The sequence below is a fragment of the Paraphaeosphaeria sporulosa genome, assembly GCF_001642045.1.
Source record: "Paraphaeosphaeria sporulosa strain AP3s5-JAC2a unplaced genomic scaffold CC84scaffold_5, whole genome shotgun sequence".
Lineage (NCBI taxonomy): Eukaryota > Fungi > Ascomycota > Dothideomycetes > Pleosporales > Didymosphaeriaceae > Paraphaeosphaeria > Paraphaeosphaeria sporulosa.
The window spans coordinates 1935678-1959134 of NW_017253364.1; the positions used below are offsets into that span (position 1 = coordinate 1935678).

At 52.0% G+C, this 23457-nt stretch overlaps 9 protein-coding genes across 9 annotated transcripts; 4 read left to right on the forward strand and 5 right to left on the reverse strand.

Moving 5' to 3' along the window:
- The first annotated feature begins 3788 nt into the window (after window positions 1-3788).
- On the forward strand, window positions 3789-5021 carry CC84DRAFT_1145917 (uncharacterized protein). The gene has a single exon (XM_018176531.1). It carries the CDS (start codon window positions 4199-4201, stop codon window positions 4793-4795), a length of 597 nt encoding a protein of 198 aa, XP_018036440.1. The 5' UTR covers window positions 3789-4198; the 3' UTR covers window positions 4796-5021.
- Window positions 5022-5921: 900 nt separating this feature from the next.
- Window positions 5922-6507, reverse strand: CC84DRAFT_1164437 (uncharacterized protein). The gene has a single exon (XM_018178487.1). It carries the CDS (start codon window positions 6244-6246, stop codon window positions 6013-6015), a length of 234 nt encoding a protein of 77 aa, XP_018036441.1. The 5' UTR covers window positions 6247-6507; the 3' UTR covers window positions 5922-6012.
- A 114-nt stretch (window positions 6508-6621) lies between these two features.
- Window positions 6622-8282, forward strand: CC84DRAFT_1145921 (GroES-like protein; the record flags this gene model as incomplete). The annotated part of the gene is made up of 2 exons (XM_018176532.1): window positions 6622-7267; window positions 7348-8282. The coding sequence occupies exons 1-2, from the start codon at window positions 7051-7053 to the stop codon at window positions 8280-8282; spliced, it is 1152 nt and encodes a 383-aa protein (XP_018036442.1). The 5' UTR covers window positions 6622-7050.
- A 399-nt stretch (window positions 8283-8681) lies between these two features.
- CC84DRAFT_1057898 (uncharacterized protein) lies at window positions 8682-9476 on the reverse strand (the record flags this gene model as incomplete). The annotated part of the gene is made up of 2 exons (XM_018173554.1): window positions 8682-8791; window positions 8951-9476. Coding segments are annotated over 2 exons (636 nt in total), but the record flags the coding sequence as incomplete, so codon positions are not given.
- A 435-nt stretch (window positions 9477-9911) lies between these two features.
- On the forward strand, window positions 9912-10433 carry CC84DRAFT_1187112 (uncharacterized protein; the record flags this gene model as incomplete). Its single annotated transcript, XM_018180902.1, has 2 exons — window positions 9912-9953; window positions 10017-10433. The coding sequence occupies 2 exons, from the start codon at window positions 9912-9914 to the stop codon at window positions 10431-10433; spliced, it is 459 nt and encodes a 152-aa protein (XP_018036444.1).
- A 1256-nt stretch (window positions 10434-11689) lies between these two features.
- On the reverse strand, window positions 11690-13814 carry CC84DRAFT_1090414 (DUF1212-domain-containing protein; the record flags this gene model as incomplete). The annotated part of the gene is made up of 4 exons (XM_018174353.1): window positions 11690-11836; window positions 11890-12420; window positions 12476-12927; window positions 12977-13814. 4 exons carry the CDS (start codon window positions 13812-13814, stop codon window positions 11690-11692), a joined length of 1968 nt encoding a protein of 655 aa, XP_018036445.1.
- A 1653-nt stretch (window positions 13815-15467) lies between these two features.
- Window positions 15468-17083, reverse strand: CC84DRAFT_1187114 (uncharacterized protein; the record flags this gene model as incomplete). The annotated part of the gene is made up of 2 exons (XM_018180903.1): window positions 15468-16869; window positions 16926-17083. 2 exons carry the CDS (start codon window positions 17081-17083, stop codon window positions 15468-15470), a joined length of 1560 nt encoding a protein of 519 aa, XP_018036446.1.
- Window positions 17084-17737: 654 nt separating this feature from the next.
- Window positions 17738-18590, forward strand: CC84DRAFT_1164441 (uncharacterized protein). The gene has a single exon (XM_018178488.1). The coding sequence runs from the start codon at window positions 17919-17921 to the stop codon at window positions 18558-18560; it is 642 nt and encodes a 213-aa protein (XP_018036447.1). The 5' UTR covers window positions 17738-17918; the 3' UTR covers window positions 18561-18590.
- A 552-nt stretch (window positions 18591-19142) lies between these two features.
- Window positions 19143-19911, reverse strand: CC84DRAFT_1091617 (uncharacterized protein; the record flags this gene model as incomplete). Its single annotated transcript, XM_018174407.1, has 2 exons — window positions 19143-19486; window positions 19557-19911. 2 exons carry the CDS (start codon window positions 19909-19911, stop codon window positions 19143-19145), a joined length of 699 nt encoding a protein of 232 aa, XP_018036448.1.
- Between the last annotated feature and the right edge of the window lie 3546 nt (window positions 19912-23457).

A 23457-nucleotide genomic window follows, 5' to 3' on the forward strand; every position in this document is an offset into this window, starting at 1 on the left:
GATGCCGAGGCCAGCCGCGTCGAGTCGTGGGAGAAGGCCACCGACCTGACCCAATCGTTATGGCCCTCGAGCGTCCGCAAGCACGCGCTCCAGCTGTCGCTCATTCCTGGCTTAATCTTGATGCCTTCCGGCTCTTCGTGCTGAAATTGCTGTCTAATCAGACTTGCTGTCGGACTAAATAACAGCGCAGATGCATATGTCTGAAGTGGGAAGCTCTCGATCGCTCTTTGGTGGTACATGATAAACCGCCGTGCATCATGAACAAGCTGGGTAAGCCCATCTTGATCTTGTGTATCCTAGTTATGTCAGCGCATAGATCATTCAACCTTCACTATACAAGTAAACACTTTCTATATACCATACCTGCACGAGTGACCACAGCTTTTCCATCAACACTATACCTTTTCCTACGCTTTTGCATAGACTAAGCCCTTCAAGCCAATAGATGTACTTCTTCTTGAGAAACTCGGCAACAACACCTCTAGCCTGCAGGCTACTAATTCGACTAGCCAAAGACATGGTCTTTGAGTCGCATAAGTGGTCGATCCAGTAGATGCATGGGTAGCGTGACTCTGCTAACGGATCTGGATCCGGCGGTTCGGCATTCTTGATGGGAGATCCTGGAGCTTTTAGGCTGTACAAATCTCTGTGTAATGTCCTGGAGAGAATTGCTAGCGACTTCGAACAGATTTTCCAATGAACTTGTTCAATACTGTCTGGGAAGATCTTATCAAATGCCTTTGCGATAAGAAAGTCCTGTGCAGATTGATGTACAAAGTAGACCGTGTCTTCTCGCAGAGTAAGGAACGATCCACAGAGGCCGATAATCTCCTGCGTAGACGCTAAGTCGTCGACGTCCTCTAGCTGCTGAACGAGTGTGACTAATTCGACGATTGTAGCAGGTCGATACAAAACCGCAGTCACTGCTAGGACTCGCAGACAGATGTTGGCGCTGTCGGACGCGCTAATCTGGTTCATCATCCGCTCATATAAAGTGTCTAGCCCAGGTGGGAGATGGGCTAACTTCTTAAGCACGTTCCATTTCGGCGTCCCTTGGAGGTTTTGGCACACCAACGCTACCCAGAGGAAGGTATCGTTCGCATTTGACATCAAGTGCTGGAGTACGGCGTCTTTGATATCCGGCTTGTAGCGCTTCTCCTGCGCCAGCCGCTGTACTTTCTGCTGAATGAAGACCTTGACCGCCGCCGCCACCGACTCGGCGTTGAGCTCAAGGCTCAGCCTTGTTTTATATTCTGCTCGCTCTAGCTCTTCTTCAATCGCTGGCCAGTTGCGACTAGAGACAATCCACTTGACACGGGACGAGGCGCAAGATTGCTTTGCAATAAAGCCAAGCAGCTTTGGCAAATCAGTAACACACTCATCTAGCGCATCGATGATTAGATACGTAGTTCTTAGCTGTGGGTCTCGTAGCACGTCAGCAAAGATCTTCGTCAAGGCGACCCAGGCATTTGCATCTTCGAATAAGGCTTTGCCTGCGCGATCGTACGCATTACGGATGTGAGATGCAAGCGACGGTTCCTGGCTCACGAGCATGTACAATAGTCCACGCAGCACGGTCGTGGCGCTGTTGATGCGCGAGTCCGTCGCTTGGCAGAAGAAGTACGACAGAAGGGCAGTCCGAGGCATAAGGCCTTGGAGCTCGTTAATAACCCCGCAGAGCAGCATCGTCTTTCCTTTGCCAGGGTCACCTTTCACCCACAGTAGATGGCTGTGTTGGTCCTCTTGCCACTGCCTGAATGTGGTATTTCCCAGGACCCAGCGGTAGGAGTCTGCAAGAAGTCCGCCTTTGGTGTCCTCAATGCGTTTTTTGTCGTCGCGCGGATCTGTCTGCCGTAGGTCTTGGATACATTTCTCCAGCTTGTTAATCTCACCCCTGAGGCGCTCGAAAGCGCCGACTACCCCTTCGCCATACACCGGCGCTAGCTCAATATCGAGGATGCCTTGCAGCGAGTATGCTCGATCCTCATCGTGTTTGGTTATCCGGCCTTCTGCCCATCGCAATCGCTCGTTGACGCTAAAACGAGAGAGTGGAGCTCCGTTGAGCACTTCGAGCGGAATACCTGTAGCCTTGTAAATCAACGATTGCAGCGATTTCTTGTCGCCAAGCTTTTTCCCTTCTTGCGAGAAGAACTCGACTGTGATTGGGCCAATAAGCTCCTGGAGCGTCCAACCGCGCTTGAACCACCGAGTCGACCTGAAAGCCGGCTCCCAGCTAGATGTAGATGTACTGCCGGCTTTCCTTTTCCTTGTTGACACATCTGACAAGTAGACGTAGCATTTGGCTGCAGAACAGTACCAACGAAACATAGACCGTATCGCCCACGAGTGCTCAGCCTTGTCCGCTGTATCGATACAGCATGTGTCAACCCAGAAGTGCTGCAGTCCATCGTCCCGGGCCTGTTTTCCGCAAAACACTATCTTCTCGTAGCCCGGTTTGATTTTGCCATCGCCTGTCTCGAGGTCTGCAAATGTTACCTCGTCTCCATCTGCTCCCCAGGTGTGTGAAAGTATTGCGTAGGGAGGTATCGCGCCGTCGTCGAAGCTATGGATACTGAGCTCTCCGCTTTCGCTGTATTGCAAGAGCCGCATAGGGCAATGCAGGTGTGGTAGACACAGGTGATGAGAACGGGACTTGTGAGGCTGAAGTTTGAGCCTGATCGCGTAGGCGCTCGCTGTTTGCTAGCTGTTGCCGTGCTACTAATGGATGGTCAGCATACAGAGAATGACGAATAGGTGCACCAGAAGACGCTGTGACTAGATGACGGGAGCTGAGGCTGCTGGCTGTCGCTAAGGTTGGTTCGATGATGAAGCCTGTATGAGCCCCGTATGGAGCCTCGGGCGGGGCAAGACGTGGCTCCGTGCATGCGCAGTGCATCGCTCGCAAGGCTGCACCGTCTGTATCGAAAGTTGCACTCAGCGCTATTGATAGGCCAAAGCACTGACGCGCTCTTGGCTAACTACGAGCTATTTCCATTTCCGTTAAAGCCAGTTCCTAACATAGAGCTAGCGAGAGTTCGTGCTCAGCCTAGCTTTTGTGGAACCGTGTCCTTGTTGCCTGACACTCCCGCAACTGTAGCAGCTGTACCCCTTACCCACACCACCATAGCAGCACCAATCGAGCATGTGCGACAAAGAAAGCCTAACGTTAATTCTAGCACAGGATGTTCCTCCTGGTATACCTAACTCTTACCGTGCTCGTGCAGACCATGGCGAAATTGCTGCCTCGACACCTCAACCACCGGGCGCTGGGCCGGCTGTCGTGGAAGGCAAAGGCACAAAGCCAACAGTACCTCACTCCGTGGGAGGAGGAAGTCCTGGTGAAGTTTCTTCTTCAAATGTCTAGACTTGGATTCCCTATTCGAGTGAAGTTTATCCCGTTCCTAGCTTACCGCCTCACCCTCCACAGACCGGAATTAGCCAGACCGTCGAAGCCGCCGCATCGAAATTGGACGCTAGCGTTTAGGAAGAGGAATCCACAGATAGAGGCAAGAATGGTCAGAGCGCTAGACTGGAATCGCCACGATAAGAACATATACTTGAAAATCACACACTGGTTTGAGGTGATCAGGGAGGTACTTAAGGACCCAGAGATCCTACCTGGGAACGTCTACAACATGGACGAGACCGGGGTAATACTTTCTATGCTAGGCTCTATTAAAGTTCTCGTAGGCAAGGATGATAGCCGAAAGTATAGAGGTGCGCGGGTCAAGCGCACCACCATAACAGCGATCAAGTGCATTAGTGGCGACGGTAGGTATCTGAACCCTATGATTATCTGGCCAGCCAAAACCCACAGGAATAACTGGACAATATTTTCCACGCCAGGTTGGCAATATGCGTGCTCTAAATCTGGATACACTAACTCCTACATCAGCCTACAGTGGCTCAAGCGAATATTTGATCCGGAGACTAAGGAACGAGCTGACGGTGAACCACGTGTTCTAATCTGCGACGGCTTCGGCAGCCATGAGACCCTTGAGGCTCTCGAGTTCTGTCTAGACAACAAAATTAATCTGTGCCGGCTCGCTTCCTATACTTCCCATAAGACGCAGCCTTGCGACGTCTCTGTGTTCGGCCCGCTCAAATCAGCGTATCGCGAAGAAGTCGAGTGACTAGAGAGAGGCGGCGTGAACGCTATTGGCAAGGAGCACTTCACCAGCTTATATAGCCGCGCAAGATGCATAGCCGCGCAAGAAGCAGAGCCTTCACACCGAGAAACATCAGAGCCGGGTTCTCAGCGTGTGGGTTGTTCCCATTCAATTCAGATAGAGTCCTTCAAGGAATACCGGAACCCCCAGATGAGTTGACAATCTTGGTGAGTCAGGGAATGCCAGGGAGTGCGTCGAATGCCGGTGAAACCGTACGGTCGCCTCTTACGCTAGTGACGCCAGTGACGCTAGTGACTACGCAGGGGTTGGTATCGCTGCAAACCATTATAATTAATCGGGACGCCCACACCCTTGATGGAAGAAGCAAGCGTAGTCTAGAAAGGCACTTAGACAAACTCTCTAAAGGCGCCCATTTGGCGTTCTCCCAGGGAATCCTCCAGCGCGATCAGATTAATTTCCTCATGAAATTCAACAACGAAGCCAAGGTTCGACGCTCTGCCAGTAGAGGAGTTCTCGGGAACGCGAAGGTTATGGGTGATGACGAACTCGAGGCAGCGCGAGCCAAGCGTGCTGAAAAGGCGGCGATTGAAGAGGCGAAGAGCAAGGCAAAGCGTGGCCGCAAGAGGAAAGCTTCCTCAGGAGTGGTAGAAGAGGAAGGACAATAGGAACAGCGAGCGGCAACTACAACCAAGGTAAAACGTGGACGTACACGCAAGAATATGACGAGCTCTGGAAAGTTCTATGGTGGCGATGGTAGGGCAGAGCGAAGCGCAGGTAGTGGACATCAGTGGCAGACAAGGGGAGCATGACCACGCATTAGGATGGAGAGCGCCCGTGGCGCCCATGCTGCATACCGTAACTTCGTAGACTTACTTTGGCGTTGCCTTAGACTGTAATCGAATAATAATTATGCTTGGTGATGTTATGGATCAACTAAGCAGCTGACCATCACTGAACGTAAAGAGTAATAGAGAACGTCAATGAGTCTGACAAAGATATTATCTAAGATAGAATACCAATTTACTACTAATGCCTCGGCTGATCATCTCTCACTTGTGATTCAAGGTACCGACCAGGGTGGCAATAATATAAAACTCCGCATGACACAGTAGCTGCAGGGCTAGCGGAAGCTAGCCAGTACTATTTTGAGATTCAGTGTTGGTAATCTATCGTATAGACGTCGTTGGAAGACCGATTAAGCTATTCTGTGGACCTGCGCTTTTGATAGTATGTATCCTTGGCTTTAGTATTACTGATTAGAATTAGTCCAAGAGGATTCGAAAGCTCTGTAATTTTGGGTTTGCAAGATTGGAGCATGTCACGAAGATAGCAAAGTTAATCATTCCGCCATAAGGATGTAGATCTCAGGCATGTGGGGAGTTGCAGGCTACATAAAGTTGGAAGTATCCATGATTTGTCTCGCTAGTGTGTGCGTCTCGTGACGCCGTGCAAGACATTAGGATTATCTAACGGTGGGAGCATCTCGTCCCCTTTTGAAGTCCTCCGAAGCAGTCGCAAGTCCTCATATTATCGTTCAATTTTGCTTGCCAGAGACTCTCTCTACGGCAACACCACCATGCCTCAAGAATGTCTCGCAGCTTTGCTAGTTGACACTGATATGTGTCTCAAGTTTGAATTTCCAGCTTTGGAAATCGTATCAGAAGGAAACTCTTTGCTGAGGATTATAATTCTCAGACCGCTTCCACTTTGCTAGCTTCAACCAACGTAGTTCATCAGTAGAATATGCTAGGTTTGCCAGCAAACATAGTTCAATGGCTATCTTTTCTTTTACTGATTATAGATAATGTTCCATTTTACTGACAAAAGTATGCATAATTCTCGCTACAATGTGAAAGTGTCGAGGAGGTTGAACCCACTGTTCCTACTGCGTTTGAAATCGATGCTTGTAGCCCAGCAAGGGCGGATAGAAAGTTGAGCGCTGAGACTGTGAGAAGTTCAGTTCTTCAATTCCTTTCGCACGCAGAACTCCAACTATCTCGCCTACCACGATGAGAGGAAGATCCGCGATCTGACTACATACAGTACTTTTTCCATCTTCGAGCTCCCAGCCACCATCTATGTCTTCATGTGTGGAATTTCTTTGAGATGAATCCATCTCCTCAAAACTTGTTTCAACGTATCAATTCGAAGATTCTACTTCGACATCAACCACTTCCCCTGTAGTACGTTCGTAGTTTAATAAGCTGGCGTCCTATCTCACAGCTTCCAACAGAAGTATACCAATCAAGGATTAGAACCATTACTTTCAGATTCCCTACCGAGGAAGCTGAATCCACGGAAAGGTCGCATGGCAGAATAACGGAGCAGGTTAGGACTGATAAGTAACAGCGCCCCGCATCTCTACCCGTTTGATCACACCACCGTTCTCGAACCTGCTTCATAAATCTGTTTACTGTTACCACGTTCTTGCCCCGCCCATGCCCTCAGCCCAATCCGCCCTTCATCCCCCGCTCCCTCCCCTCGCACCCTTGCACTGTCTCCACGCTAACACCGTCCCTTTTCCGCACCCGTATCCGCCCTCCCTCTCAACCCCCTCACGTAGCAACTCAGACCTCCTTCCTGTATACATATCCGTGTCCGTCTCCGCACGCAAGTCCGACAACTCCAGCGCCGCCCACGCACACAGGGAGGTAGTGTGCTGTAACTCCGGTAACGCCGCTTAGAAAACGGGCATGAGAGATCTTGGCGGGCGGAAAAGGGGTGGAAAAGCAGGTGGACGTAGGCTCTCACTGCCTGATGGGCAAGGAAGGTGTGGGAAACGGTGTGCCTAGAATGATAGTATGCGTATATATACTGTGCAAACCAACCTGGCATCACAGCCCAAGAAGCCTCAGCTCATCTTCACTTCCTCGCCATCGATCTGCTCGTCGAACAATACGAAACGAGTATCATCATCAATATGTCTTCCCTCCCCGCTACGCACCGCGCTCTCGTCCTAGCCGACAAATCGCAACCCCTGGCCGTACAGTCGTACGTCACACCTTCCCCCATCCACGGCAGTGCAGTCGTCGAAATACTCTCCGCAGGCGTAGTTTCCTACCAGCGCGAGATCTATGCCGGCGCTGCGACGCACGCGCACTACTCGCTCCCTACGCCACTGGTGACGGGTATGTCAGGTACGCCAGTCTGCTTCCCACCATCCCACCTTGCTTCGCCCTCCATTCGCATTCTTTTCGCTGACACCGCGGTCAAAAAGGAATCGGCCGCATCGCCGCGCTAGGACCCGACGCAACGTCCCTGCAGCCGGGCCAACTCGTCTTCGTCGACTGCATGATCCGCGCGCGGGACGACCCCGCCACCGCTTTCCTGCTTGCAATACATGACAGCGGGACACCAGGGAGCCAAAAGTTGGCGAGGAACGTGTGGCGCGACGGGACGTTTGCCGAATATGCACGTGTGCCGCTGGAAAACTGCATACCATTGGACGAAAAGAGGCTGTGCGGCGAGCTGGGGTATGAGGTGCATGATCTGATGTACATGGACTACATGCTGGTGCCGTATGGCGGGTTGCGGGATATCGGATTGCAACCTGGGGATGCGGTGGTGATAAGTCCTGCGACGGGAGGGTATGGTGGGGCGGCAGTGCTGGTTGCGGTTGCGATGGGTGCGAGGGTGATAGCTATGGGCAGGAACGAGGCTGAGCTTGTGCGGCTGAAGAAACATGTGTTGAGCAGCTCGCCGAGCGCTGGCATCGAGACGGTGAAGATGACGGGCGATGAGACGGCCGATGCGGAGAGCTTGAAGGTATTCGGTACCATCGATGCGGCGATTGACTTCACGCCACCGAAGGGGGCGAGCTCGAGCCATGTGAGGAGCATCGTCCGTGCTATTCGGAAAGGAGGACGTATCAGCCTGATGGGGTTGAATGACAATCCCGTGGTACCTTGGTTGGTGGTATCGAAAGAGATTTCTCTCAGAGGTAAGCTGATGTACGAAAGAGAAGACATGGTCTATTTCACCAAGATGCTGGAGGGGGGCCTGTTTCCGAGCGGCAAGCATCTCGTGGATACCAAGGTTTTCAGCCTGGGGGATTGGAAGGAGTGCCTGGACGCGGCAGCTAGGCACACTGGAATCGGCAAGCACGTCGTGTTCTCTCCCAGGTCGAGGGTTCATGATAGCTCCCGGGTGTGATTGTGTAGGTTAGGTGCTTTTGCCTAGCTTTCAACCATCAGGCTTCGCTATGATCTTTTTTGGCCGTCCCCTTTTCCTTGGTGCTACAGATTCGACTGTGACATCTCCAATTCTGTCATTTTCCTTCGAAATCTTCTTCGGCTTGCGTCCTGGCCTTCGCTTTGGTGGGATCGGTTTGGCCAGAATTTGTCCATTTCCATCGTCGCCCCAAACATCCCTCAATACCTTGGGTGGTCTACCTCTACCCCTTCTTGGTGTAACTGCGGCCACCGTCGTGGCCTTGACATTGACATTGTTTTTGACCACAGGTGCGTGGACGGATATGGGCTTGTTCTTGGAGCCGAGCGGTCGCCCTGGCTTTCTTTTTGCCTCGGACGACTTCTCCAACTTCGATCGGGCGATATCAGCCAAGCGCCTCGCCGTCTCCCTCGCGACTTGTGCACTGTCAGGAAAGATAGGCGTCCCCATCCACGTAAGTTGAATGTCCGATACGACAGTACGAGAGGCACCTTTCTTCCGTAGTTTGGCATAAGGATCAGTTATGAACCGTCCGTTGGCATCTCGAGGACGGTCCTCGGGTTTGTAGGTCTCAATCTCCAGATCCGTCTCGTTCGTCTCCGGTGGAAGCACAGTATATCTTGGCGTCACTCCAACGCCCTCTAAGCCACGATCCGTAGCTGCTCGATTCCAAACAAATTGCGTGATAGTACCGCTCTTGCCGATCTGCAGGAAGCCCAACGGGCGTGGGCAGAGGTACATTTGTCTCCGCAAGCCTTCGGTGGCTTTCTGATTAGAGATGAGCAAGCCCAATACATCCTTGTTTCGCCACTCGTGCGGCACGCTCCGAAAGGCCCCTTCCAGCTCTCGAATCGCTTCGGGCGAGCACGTCTTCATCCTCGCCTTGCACTGAACGATGATGGGCATGGGTTCGCGCAAAAACGACAGCATCCAGTGTCCGATCAGATCAATGCCAGCATCGTTCTTCATTCCGGTGCGGATGAGCGAGAACCCCAAGCGCTGCAACGCCTCCGCTGCTGTGTATTCGTAGTGGGTCCCAATGTACACGGTACGGTCAGAGCGAAGTTTCGTGCGCGCTGCATATTCCAGGTACGTGGATAGGGAGTTGTGATTGGGCGATCCTGGCTTCACCAGAAGTCTAGGAATCTCAACGGGAGCTACATTGGTGGCGGAGGTATGGTGCACGGCGCCGTGCGGAGTCGCTTGGAGGAGCCGCGAAAGGGGAATTCGTCGTGTGAGCCATGTTGGGCGGGAGAGAAGACGCATTACGGTTCGGTCGGTAGTTTTAGGACGCGTAGAACCATGTTTACAAGGCAAAGTAGCGACAAGAAGCGAAATACGGCCACGTTCAGGAGTGAGGTGGAGAGCGCGACAGTCGCGTAACTTTTTGGAAGGCGCCAAGCGAGGGTGACGCGCTAGTCAGCCCTACGAGCGGCAGCTACGGTCCTTGTTCCTGACTCCAGCCGCCGACTCTCTCACCCCCACAAAACCGCGACCAAATTCCAAGAGTACGATTCGACGCAGAATTTCCGGCTTGTTGGGACTCTAGAATATTCCCACAGCTGTCGATTTCACCCACAGAACACCATCTCCAGGCACACAAGCTCCACAATGGGCGACATCCTCACCCAAATCCAAGACGAGCTGGACATGGTACGTCCCTCGACATCCCAGTCAACGCCTTCCACCCAAACACACACCTACTAACCTCCCCAGCTCCTCAACCAAATGCAAGCCTCCTTCGCGTACATCCGCAACCGCGCCCCGCCCACCCCCATCCCGAACCAACCCACCCTCTCCTCCATGCAAGAATTCGAAGCCCAAAACGCCGCCGCCCTGAACCCGTCCGCCGCGCCCCCAGCCCCCCCGCCCCCGCCCCCGCGCGAAGAATTCCTCAAGGACATCGCCGAGCTGAGCCGCGACATGGTGCTCAAAGAGCAACAATTGGAAGTGCTTGTTGCGAGCTTGCCGGGGCTGGATAAGAGCGAGGCGGAGCAGGTGGCGCGGATGAAGGAGTTGGAGAGGGAGCTGGAGGGGCTGGAGGGGGAGAGGCTGAGGGCGGTCGAGGAAAAGGAGGCGTTGCTGAGGAGGGTGGAGGGGAAGATTGTGAAGGCGGGGAAGATGGGGTCGTGAAAGGATCGAGCTGGCGCGTTATTGCGTCCGTTTTTTCCCTGAGGCTGATCTCTATCGCATGCATCACCAACACCACAGCGCACACTTCGCCGCGCCTGATTCCCGATCATAGAGGCTTACCGCTAGCAGCTGGCGACACTTAATCGTCAAGCACGACACCGAAGTCTACGAGCATCGTCTTACACAACATGTTGCTCAAAAGGGCAACTGGCCGCGGTTACTCGTCGACCGGCAACCGCGATCCTGAAGCTCAAGGGTGCATATCATGTACTAGTCGGTCCACTGGTAGATACGTTGAGTCGTTGGATGAAGCTTGCTGAGTCGTCGACATTGATAGGCGTATAGCCTTTTGATCCGGCTTCAAACTGAGTCCCGTGGCTGTGCAATACTGCATGTAGTAGGTCGTACAAAGCACCAGCACTCGTTGGTCTTTCACCTTCACGTGTCACAACATTCGGATGCTGTCGGGAAGTACATGTTCAGAATGCCAATAGGTTTGATATTCAAGACTTTGCAGAGGATTTTGTGATGCAACCTTGTATGAACTGAGGGTGTTGTGACCCGGGCCCATTAAAACCTTAAGCCTATATACAACCCTATTCCACCGAGCATCATCGTGGCTAAATCTACATCGTGGCTAAATCTACATCGTGAGGAAGCGATCATCACCTGTGGCAGGTCTACATCCAATGCAAGCACAAACATGAATGCCGCGTCGGAAAGTTGCATTTGGTGGTTGTCGCGCTGGTCCGTGTTGCGTGGGTATAGCGTCACACATAATGACATCACGCGAACATCAGAGATACGTAACCAAGAAATGGGTAGAAGAGTTCCATCGTTCCAGTTGCCGATGGTCGTGCAATGGGCCTCGGTCGGATAATCGGCTGTGTGCAAGGGACTTGTTCGCCTGTGGGTTGTCCGAGGGCTGTCCAGTGGTAATCGAGACATTGCTTCGGGTGCAGGCGGTGGTTGTCAAGATATTGCTTTCGGATGGAGCTTGCCCTGGTTTGATGTCGATGTGTCGCGTCGATACCTCACTCGCCATCACCAATCACCTGTAGCTGGCATCGTGAGGCTTCGGCAGCTAGTCTGCTGTGCTGCAATTGCTGCAACTACTCGTACACGTTCTGCGGGTGTATTCACCCACGAACAAATTAGCTCTAATTAGAGGGGAAAGCATATACCTTGTAATTTGGTTTGCGTCAATGCTCGCTGAAATGCGTCAAGAACTTTTGTGAAGCAGCGGAACCTGTAGATCACAATGTCCACAAACCCGAGCGTTTCTTGCCCAACGGGTAGACGAGAAGTGCGGACATGAACAGTCCGACCGTGATACCGATGGCGATCTGGATCATTTGCGCGGCAACGTTGAAACTGATGGCGTTGAGGGAGTTGGAGTTATCCTAGCTATTGTTAGCATGGTACAGGGGCCACCATCAGATTCCGAATAGCTTACGCCAGTGGTGTCTCCACCCTTGATGAGGGAAGAAGCAGTCTGCAAAGCAGTCGTGATAGCTCCACTCGCGGCAAGAGAGCCTGGAACTTGAACGTAGACAGCAGGCAAAAGTACGGCAGCCGCCACACCGTGTCGTAGGCGGCTATACAGATTCGCCAACACTCCCACGGCGAATGCTCCGAAGGTATAAGCAATCGGAGCGCTAGAGCTAAACTTCATGTTGGCATAGAAGTTGACAATGTAGCCCGAGAATGCGATGGCAATCATGACCGGCATCTGTTTGTACTTGGCTTGTACGGTGTGGCAGGCGAAGAGGATGTACAAAGGTACGAGGAGGAAGTTCCAGTACGAATTCAGTGGAGCCTGGCAGGTTGTTGCATTGGTGGCGTTGGGGTCCATCGCGCCGTAAAGCGCCGTACCAACGGTAATGCCATAGCCGAGGAAGAGCGAATAGATGATAGCGTAAACCAGTCGAATCGAACCTGGCACAATAGCGCGTGATTGCAGCTCGAGTGCAGAGCTTAGCACGAGCTACAAAAGGTCAGCAGGATTTCCATAGAGAAAAAGCAGAACGTGGATGACGTACCCAGCCGGGAAGGATCATTGCAATCGAGCTTTGTGTCAGAGCAGAAAAACAGAACAGATTCCCACCACGTATACTCCCAAGAGCTCGAGAAATGCAAGTCATTAAAATGGCAGCGCTAATCTCGAAGACCGTATTGTATGTCTTCGACATTGGAGCCACCACCAGTTGCAGGAATCCAAGGACGGTGCCCATGATGAAGATTGGGCCCATATCGATCCATCGTGCTTTGAAGAAGCCTGAAACTGCAACGCTCGCGAGTCCATACATGATAACGTTGAGCCAGACGGGGTGTTGATCGGGCCTGTTGATGAGCTCATCCAGTGCCACAAGCGCATCGTCCAGACTAATCACATCGTGAAGAACCTCTTTGTAGATTTCGTGACAATCTTTGAGCTTGCCTAGGTTGACACCTTGTGTAGTTCGAACGATCTTGACTTCGGCGGTATGGGTGACTGGGAGATGGTCAGCTACTATCAGTCTACAACGCACAAGTGAGCTTACGAGAGTCATCGAAGGATATGATCATGCAACCCGGTATATAGAGAAACTGGCTGTTCACCTCCAACACCTTTGCTGTCGTTGCTAGATATTCCTCGAGGCGATGAGTGGGTGCGCCAACTACCATCAGCGCGCGGCACATCTTGATGATGTACTGCTGGCGTTTGAGAATGCTCGCAACGTGGATCTTGATCTTTGCGTCCTGCTCTTCTTTGGCTTTCCATATTTTGGAAAGTAGAGGATTGCTATTGTTCCGTTTGTGCTGTGGGCGATATTGCACTTTGCTCTCCGCTTTGGGATTTGCTAGTTCGGCCGCCGCTCCGATCAACGTGGCGAGCGTCTCCTGCGACTGGTTGCTCTTCTCTTGGCTGTACCACTTCTTTCTTGGGGTCGCGTTGCCCGAAGACCCGGGACGGCTCACTGACTCGGGCAGGCGAGGAGGCGATTGACCTGTGCTCTCGGCAGAATAGTTGGCGGCCGTTGTGGGCGTCTTGTAGGCCTGGAGGAGGTGGTAGAAGACACCGCCTTGGTTGTTTCCAGAGTAGGTGTAAACGTCTTCGTCCTCGGGCTGGGTTGCCGCACCGGCAGATTGGTGCTCTGAATGACCCAGATGGGCGCCATTATGGTGGGCGTGCCATAGATCATTGACTTCGGCAGTGGTATCGTCTACGGGCTGAAGGCTTTCGACGCTGCCTGAATTCTGCGCCTCAAGATCATTGACGCGGCTGTAGCTGGGTGCGCCTCCGGGTATTTCAGCGGCGGAGCTGTTGATTCGTACCCGCCGCCGCTCGGCATTTTGCGGAGGGCTCACTGTTGGCGAGTCCTGAGAGAGTTCCTGCATCTCGTGCGATTGTGCAGACCATCGATTTTGATGATTGTCGTCAGCGGACATGATGGGAGTGATGGACGATCTCGGGAGGTCGGGTGTGCAGCTGGCTGAATGGTGGAGGGCAAGCGCTTTTAAAGCCAAGTTGGGGCCCGTGGAAAGAGCATGTGGAGGCAATCCAGACCAAGCAAGAGCCGATGGCCAAGCGAGGCATTTGACTACCCAGTGCCGAACCACGAGTTTTTTTCCATCCACGTTGTGCTTCTGCGCGTCGCGCAATGACGCAAGCGCATACCACTCCGGAAGTCCTGCACGAAAAGAACATTGCTATGTGTCAACGCCAGCCTATCATAGCTAGCCAATGCCGAATGAGGATTCGATTGCCGTTGTAGCTCCCGCGGCGATCTTGGGGTCCCCTTTCTCAACAGAGCGGACCTGCATGTCCCCGCGGTCCTAGCCAATCCACAGTGACTCCCGCTTGAACCGCTGGGGACCCATTATGAAACGTCTCCAGAGCGACGCGCGGTGCTTCGTGAGCAAGGCAGAAGCTGCGCGATTCACGATGAGACTAGAGGATCAAGAGTCACAAAGTTTGTATAAGAAATTTCAACGGGCCGATGCCGCGATTCTCAGGATTCTATTTTAGGGCTAATCCCTTGCTTCCGGGAGCCGGCTAGCTACGGTTAGCGTGGGCGGATGCAGGGCAAGAACGCTTGTGCGCCAACATCTAGAACATCGCAGTATCTTCTACAGCACGCATTATTGTTGTACTTGATCATGCCTGACTCAAAGACTTGTTTACCACCCACTTGGTTCGTACCCCTTCCCACGGACCCCACCAAAAGCACATAATGCCGTTTGCATCCCCGCAGGCACAACTCCAGGATCGCACCCCTTTGCGGAAGAATATCAAATTATATAATAAGAACAACAGAGCATTTATAAATACGAAATAGGATTGAAAGCTCCCACTCGAAGTGTCTACCAAACATCGTGAGCTTCCTAGTCAACCTCCGACCGAACCGAACACGCAGCGCACCGAAGATTCATCGATTCTGACTGGAACAGTCCGTCTATAGGTCCTCGAACACATATGCGCCGCTAGTCCGCAAGTGTGGGCATATGTACACATCGGCTTGGACGAGAGCTTTCTAGGGACTTTGTTGTCCAAATGATGGCCTGATACGCCTCTCGCTTCGGGTATTCCCTGGAAAGTGACTGCTCGTAGCTATCCGTTACCGAAACGGTAACCCTGGCTACTCTTGAACCCTAGTACCTCGATTTGGTGGGAACCCTTCGTAGGAGCGGTCGGCGATTGCTGAGTGGCCGGTCTAGTACCGCTGAGATCGAGTTTGATTGTGCGAATACGGCCGATTCTATCCGTCCCAGGTTCATCAGGGCTTGGCGAAAACGTACCCAGATTGAGCAGCCGTGAATACATCCCCAATTGCTAGCTCGCCTATGCCGCAGCTCGGTTGCGAGTACACAGTCAGACACTTGGAAGTACTACGGCTAACGAACCTGTGAATGGCCAGCTCGCGCTGCAACATTAAGATCCCTAGGAAACTGACTCGCCTTGAGAATGCATATCACCGAGTTCTGGAGTCCTGGAGACACAAGGTCTGTCTGTAGCCTCGCGGACATGCCTCCTCTCTTTTTGCTAGCAAATTATACCCTGGTTAGAGCCTTCTTCCTAAGTAACCTTCTAGCCCACACTGCATCGAATGCCATCACATCGAACAAGGAAAACACCAGACTTCCTCCAAACACCACGCTGTGATACGTCCACGCGTCTCCCGGGTTCAGCGTCGTCACTTGGCACACAATCGCCCAAGGAAGTACGTAGAAAATATTTGACACCAGCGACTGGTAGAGATACCATTCCGGCCGCGTCGCCATCAGTACAGCTGCCAGCTGAGTGGATACCGCATAGCACAGATAGCACCAGTCGATTGTCCGCCACATATGCGCCGCAATACGGGCGACCTCATCCGAGCCGGAGAGATAATGCGCGAATGGACGAGCACCGAGGAAGGACATGAGCAGGCAAAGTGGGACCTCGAACGCGAGCGCGATGGAGACGGAGTATGCAGCCCAACGGGCGATGCCCCATATCTGGTGCCAGCTGGCTTGGTGTTTCGTGCTCGCCGCGGACAAAGAGTTGCGGAACTGGCCCCAAGAATGGCCGACGAAGGTTGATGTTGTGGCCTCGAGGGCCTGTACGGGTACCATGACGAGGCCCCATCGGATGGTACTGAAAACGCCCCAGGCGGTGGCGTAGTTGCTGCCCATAGACACGATTCCATGGACGAGCCAGAGGTAGAGCGCGTTTCGGATAGCGGACTCCCAGAAGAAGACGAAGCCGGGCTTCAACAGTGTTTTGAGAGCGGCAAATGAAGGTTTCAATGATATATCAGATGGATCTCTGCGGGCTGCGGATGTGTTTTTGAGGCTGGTCGCATACACGAAGTATGCGAGGCCTACAAAGGCAGAGGTCAGGTTACAGGCGAGCTGTATACCTGCTTGTATGTTGACTGTAGGCGTTATGCCGCCCACATGAAACTTAGAGATGATGATCAGATCTAAAATGATGTTGATGGCAAACTTGGTCGAGCTGATGATAAGAGGTACGTCTGGTCGATCCAGTGCCCTCGTAGATGTGCCCACCGCGTACTCGATCGCCGAGCTCAAAGCCGAGAACGCTGCGAGTCGGACATATGTCAAGCTTGCGTCCCGGACTTCAACTGGGACGAAGCCTTTTGCGAACGTCGATGCGCCTCCCAAGAAAGCAAAGCTCATGACTAAGCCAAGAGTAGATTGGAAGAGGATGAGCGTATGCGTAAGCTGAAGGCGTTCGCGAAATGACCGGGAGGTGCGATCGCCGATGATAAGGTATGCAGCGCGAGGAAGACCTTCGTTGAGGACTTCAGCAACGACGCCGATGTACGTGTAGGAGTCGGTGGTGACTACCATGGAGGAGTCGAATTCGGCAACCCATAGCTTTGACAGTGTAGAGTAAAGCGCCGGCAGGACGAAGCTACAGACGTTGAAGACTAAAGCACCAGTGTAGCTGTCGAGACCGTTTAGTTACATAGGTTTACCCAGCATTCGTCGAAGGACACTTACGCGTTGCGATGTCTTGATAATTGTAGGTCATGCTTGATCTGATTCTTCCATGGCACAGTTGACCAATCGTCGCCGATATCACTATCGGCTTCTGGCCGCGTTCGCTCTCCAACATCGCCCGCCACGCGCACAGCGCTAACGTCTTTCGAACCCAGCATTGTGTATCTATAACGATTATGAACTGGTGAAAACCTTGAGGCTGACGCCATGGTGTTCATTTATATACCAATCGTTGCCCTACTTGTTAGGGTTGCTGTGGCAAACGCGCATTTGTTGGGTTGCATGGCGCTGCATCTGGTGTGCGGGGCAGAGCTCGCGTTTGCCCCGCAGCTGTGCGGATGGCGCTTTCGGGCAACTGTCCGATTCGGCAACCGGGAAATGTGCCGCACTCCGACCTCAAGTATCGTGGCTTACCTTCGTTCTTGATGGGCAGCGGTGCGGTCGCGGAGAAGTTGCGTTGGAACTTAACTAACCTCCATCTGGCCTGGCTTCAGATGATGGCCCGTAGCAGGACTCACAAGGCTCAGAACGTTGGAAGCAAGCGACTTCTTCTCCAGGCACTCTAAATAAGGCAGTGTTTCAAGATTTATCATGGACGAAGTTTCGCCTTTCACAGATGGTTAACGAAATCATAAAGCTATTCGATTAATTACCACACGTTTTGAACGCGGGTACTATAGAAAGATGCTTCGCTCCCAAGACCTTTGTGCAAAGAGGTCGCGCATCGTCGCACGCAAAAAAATGCATAGGCGCACACGGCTTGCCACGCCTTCAGTTGGTTTTCCTTTGTTTGCCCGCGCTACTGATCTCGAAATTTAGACGAAGACGTGGGGTCCAGATCCGATTTGACGAATGGCAGTAGCGCGCCAACTTTATTGAAGACTAGATTTGGCCGACAATACGGATCCATATTCGAGCTACTCGTTCATTTCAGCGCTCGCTGACCTCCAACACCTTCATCTGCCGCGACCTGCACCAACTGGAAGTTGACAAATGGCAATCTCATACAAGTACGATAAAGTCTCCGAGTCAGACTCCATACCGGAATTAAAAGGTCATCCTTATCCTCGTTCGAAAGCGAAATTGGCTCTCTACCTCGTCACCGCCGCCCTGCTCGGATTCCTCTCCTCGTCAGTCTTGTCGTATATATCGCACCTCCCGCCCACCAAGCTCCACTGTGGTAGTTCCTACGCCGATGCTCAAGCCCTCGGCTGCAAATTCGACCTTCTCTCAAGCGGCTGGATACCACACGAATGCTTCGACGAAGCCTCCGAGACAGAGTACCGCGAATGGATCCTGAACACCAACAACAGCCGCAGAGGCCCCTTTCCCTACTTCAAGGACAAAGAACTCACCCAACCAATTGAAGGCATCGACGCTTTATCGAGATACGAAGATCTGGTTTATACTACGATGGAGGAGCATTTGGCGCATTGCACACAACTCATGCGGAGGACGCATAGGGCGGCGGTCAGCAGGGGCAGAATGGCGGGATTGAATATGGATCAAGATGAAGGAGGGGCGGTCATTGATAGCAGCCACATTGCACATTGCGTCAAGATGATCTGGAGGACGGATGAGTACTTGACGAAGTATAACTATACAACTTTTGGGATCAAATCTTTATCGTGTTGAATAGGAATATCTCGAGTACCTTAAAGATGCAAATGATCAATGTGATTGTTTGTGCACCTCTTGCTTACAAACGAATCTTTGACAGACATCGTGTACGCAAAAACCCGCCAGTTTGGGAGACGTCTTCGGCCCCACGCCTAAGGTTGCGAATGGCTTCTAACAACTGTCGTTAGACTCAGAGGCACAAACTGGCGAGCTGTCATGGAATTGGGATGGATAGTTCTGCGTGTCGAATTTCCATCACTGGGAATGGTGAGGCTCAACAGTACGTGGCATTATCAAGTTTGGTATTTCGTCCCAAAGATGAGAGAAATGAGCACAGGGATCTCTCGACTATTAACACACCGATAAAAGCTCATGAGTGATGAATCGCACGCCAAACCAAACCTTAACACAAAAGCCGTATCACCAAATTCCCATGAAGAAGACCAGCACCATCACCGAAGTTTCGCGAAGGAAGCTTAGCCCATCGACCATGGTGTGATGATGAACATCACCACCATCTGAAAAGGTTGCCGATCTAGATTCCGTCAGTATCACCATCACCAATCTAAAGTGTTCTCATCGTTATAACGTAACCTTTCACTTGATCTCGTGAAAGCGGCTCTCCAACACCTTAGCAACAAAGAGCTTTCCCGTCTTCTTCTCCAGCGCGTTCGCCACCGTGCCCCAGAACTCTTGCTCTGCCGTCGCAACCGCCTCCATCATGAGCTCCGACATGTCGGCCTTCTTGAGGATTTCCATCTGCTCGCTCAGCGTCTCGGAAACGGGCTGACGCAGGTTGTCAGCGAGGTCCTTGGCAGCGTGGTCCTCGTCACGGACGCGCTTGCGACCTCCGCCTGCGCCGAACTGGTAGCCGGAGGGGTTGTTGATCGCGCCCGGGAGCTGGGCGGCTGGGTGGTCCTGGGGGTTGCGGAGATGCATGTCTGTTGGGAGCGTCAGTATCAGATGCACGGCCATTCAAGTTTGTGTTACAAGACTCGGATATCCACTCACAGTCTTGAGCGCGGAATCCATACTCGCCCTTCGCAGCCACAATGCGAGGCGCACTTCGCACAAAGCGCGAATACACCGCCGCGGGTGTCCAGGTCTGAGGCTCGCCGCGCTCCAAACGCTTCTTGTTCAGCTCCACGACGATCGCCTCCCAAGTCATGCTGTGCTCCTGACGCATTTCTTTGATAGCCTGGTTGTCGGGGTCCATCTCGACGGCGCAAGTACTGACGCGCATCGGCTTGGGTGCGAGTATGTGAAGGGTCTTGCCAGTGATCTGATTCTTGATCTCGCACGCGCGCTTGAGACCGTCGAGGGTGGCATCGTGCTTCGGAGCTGACGCGACGTCGGCTTCATCCATAGCTTCGAGCGCGGCGGTCGCGTCGTTGAAAAGATCGTCGTGCTCAGGGTCGGTAGTGTCCATCGGCTCGAAGAGAGGAGACTCGCTGCGGCGGGGTGCAGATTGACCAGGGCGGTAATGATCTTTACATATCAGCCGCTGGAAATGTATTTGAGTGAAACCTGGCGCAATTTTCTTACTCGAAAGTCCGTGGTGAGAGACGTCATCCTGAGAGAACTCGACACCTTCACCCACGTTGACCTCGCGACAATAATCAGCACCCGCAGTGTCATTGTCGGCCTTGCCCATACGAGCTTCGGAACGGTCCTCGACGCCACTGTAACCCAATCAACATTCCTCCATGTAAATTTGCCCGGTGGCTTCGAAAGATGACAACAGACCATCAGGTTGTAGACTTACAGGCGCGGGTCCGCAGCACGCTGTTGATGCGACATCACTGTACAACAAGATTTCTAAGATGTAAGAAGCAGTTGAAGTGGGCGAGATTCAGAAAGTGACTGTGGTGAAGTTGACCACCAGCGAAAGAAGCTGGCGAGCAGCGTGTACGTTCGTCCAATAAACACTCGCTCGGCGCATCGTCCGGTGCACCAACGATCAATAGGGGGATTCAACCCAGCAAACAGCGACTTGAACCGAAACGAAAAGACTGTGAACCTAATTAGCAGCACAAGTTGACACAAGAAATGACGTAATTTGTCAACATGCGGCGCAATGCAAACCCCCCTTTCAGATTGATATCTCTTTACATGAAGAATCCACCGCTCGAATGCCTCCGAAGCCCCTCATGACCCGATTTTCATTATGAAAGTCGAACTTGTGATGTCAAAATCCAGCAGGTCTATCCAATCGTGTACCAGCAACCGTTTGCTCAAACGCTCCACTACCGACTCATCGCCCACGCCGCCCTAGCTTCTGCTTCCCTCAGCTTCCTTTGGGTCTTCTCTTCCGTAGTCTCGGCGGTATGTGACACGGACGAAGTCCGCCTTGACCGCCACATTGACTTAAGGAGCGCCTTCGTTGATGTCATTGTCGATGTTGACCTCGTCGATTGTGCGTCGTACTCGGACATGGTTGTCTGTGTGTTGTTCTCGGTCATATTTGTCTGCTGAGATGATGATGATAATGGTGGCATTGCGGTGTGATGCGGGGATTTTTGTTCGATAGTACGTTGTTGATGTATCGATATGCTTCCGATTTTTGTAATGCTCACGGTAGTGGACAATGTGTTCTTCTAATGCTGTGCGTTTTTCTCGTGTCTGCGAGTCGTGCCGTAATGATATCAGAGTGTCTCGGTGATCAATTAATGGCGTAGTTATTGAGATGAGATTTTAGTGTCCATCATCGGACGACCGCGCTCACCCTCTTATACACCAGACTACCGCTTCCACGAGCCTCCCATCGACTCATCAGCTATCTCGCTCGTCGTTTGGTTTGTCAGTAGTGTCGCATTTGTCGCATCACAACACTGTGAATCCGCGCCCTTCAGTCCAATAGAAGGCCCGACTTGCCAGTTACGCAGCACACTTGTGGGCCGTTTAACCGTCGTGCTGCGCCATTTCGGTTTGACTCAATGGCATATGGTGCAAGGAGACGAGACAATTGCAGCCACACATGGTTCTTGGACCGTCTCTCGGGGTTTGGAAACCAAGAATGAGTGACCAGAGGTGGGGCGCAGCGTGTGCGTGAACGACGCGGAGGTTTGAATTAGGTTAAGCGTCGGACGCTAGCCGTTGTGGGAGCCAACAAGCGAGTCCAGTGCGGGTCATCTTCGTAAGCTGCTCGGATTGCTCGCTTCCAAGTTTTGCATGGTGTCATTCAGCATGTATGCAAGTGACTCATCTTAAGACCAATTCAATCGGTGAATGTCTGCCGGTGAATATCTACCGGTGAAGACTCAGGAATAGCTTGTACCAAGGCAGTTGGCTGATTGCAGGCAGGTCGAAGGGTAAAAAGATGATGTGGTCCACTATACCTAGCGTGCAGTACTTGTAAGATTTCGAAGGGCGCAGACTAGCAAATTGTGGAGCAAGAGTGTCAAACAAATTTTTGTGCCGGGCCAAATACGATTCATAGTTATGAACATTAGTAACACACGCATTCGTAAGCCAGTTACAGGTGTTGCTATTCGCATTTCGCAATTTCAGGTTGTTTTCAAGATATGCGTGTTGCGGGCAGTCCAGCGGGTTTCTCTTGAGCAAATATATAACCGACCTCTGCATCTAGCTGCCACAACCTCTTCGCATTCGACTATCCATGCCGCGGTCTTATATAACGATTTCAGGACCATTTTCATCTTTCATGTACAGCAGTACTCAGCTGGAGTGACTTATATCTACGTTGGTCGTGCTATATGATTGTCTATTGGGCAAACCCCATGGGGTCCAAAATCGCCGACTTTTCAGGAAGAAAAAAAAAACTATTAAAAAACAGGCTGAACACGATGCTGGCACCTCTTCCACACCTCAAGGAGCTGAAACTTCTTCTAGAAGCATACGAAGCCGATCGAGACCAGTAGTATTCGTGGTCAACGTATCAATTGATCTTTGGTCGCTGGCCGCCAATCGTATTACCCTTTCTGGAGACATTGGACGTTTTCAGCTCGCACCTAGAGGAAAATCTGGAAATACTTAGACTGAAGAAGACTACTCGAGTTCTCGAAAGTGCGCGGCCCTTCCGCAGTGGTAGTCTCCGCAATTTCCCGAACCTATATTACCTACGAGCCCCACAAAACGCGTTGATGAGCATGAGATTGCGTCGGGATCAAATGATGGGGCACAAGTACCTTCTGAAAGGCCAAGATGGTATTCCCTTCTTCGTTACTATGGTGGATGTCATTGAAGTGACCGACCTTTTGGGGGGCACCATCTTCGATTGGCGAAATCGAGTCTCGAGTGGAAGGCCCACTGCCAACCTCCTCTTATCCGGCTACATAAGGTGATCTTAAATTGGGATATAACCGGAATGGTAGAGATCGAAAAAGCCAAGAGGTGGGCGCGCAGCGAGTCTGTGTGGTCCGAGCTAAAGAACGTTAGGGTCGAAGTCGAGAACCGATTCTCTGCAAAACCATGGTCCCTTGATTTACAAAAGCAGTTGAGACTTAAGCATCAACTATGAAACTAATTGCAAATAAAATAGATATTAGCAGCCTTTTTAAACAGGTGCAAAAGACATTGGCCAGAGACTTGTAGAAGGCTGATTGCTCAGGAATTGAGCAGACGGAACATATGTGGGGCAGAAGTTGCAAGAAGTAATCATATAGTGTTGATGAAAAGGGGAGACGCGGTTGCACGTCTAACCTGCGATGTGATGGATAGTCAGCTCAGATTACTGAGAGCAAATGCTTCTCTACATGAAGGCAGGAGTGCGCTAGCCTATGTCGTAATCACTTCCTGCTCGAACAACGCACCGATTTTAACCTCCACTTCTGAAAGTTCACCTCAGATGTCACAATGTTGCTTGATAACCAAACCTTTCGTGCGAATATTTGACTGATAATCTTTCGTTCGCGCAATCCTTTTGGCCCCACTAGACTGGCCAATGAAATGC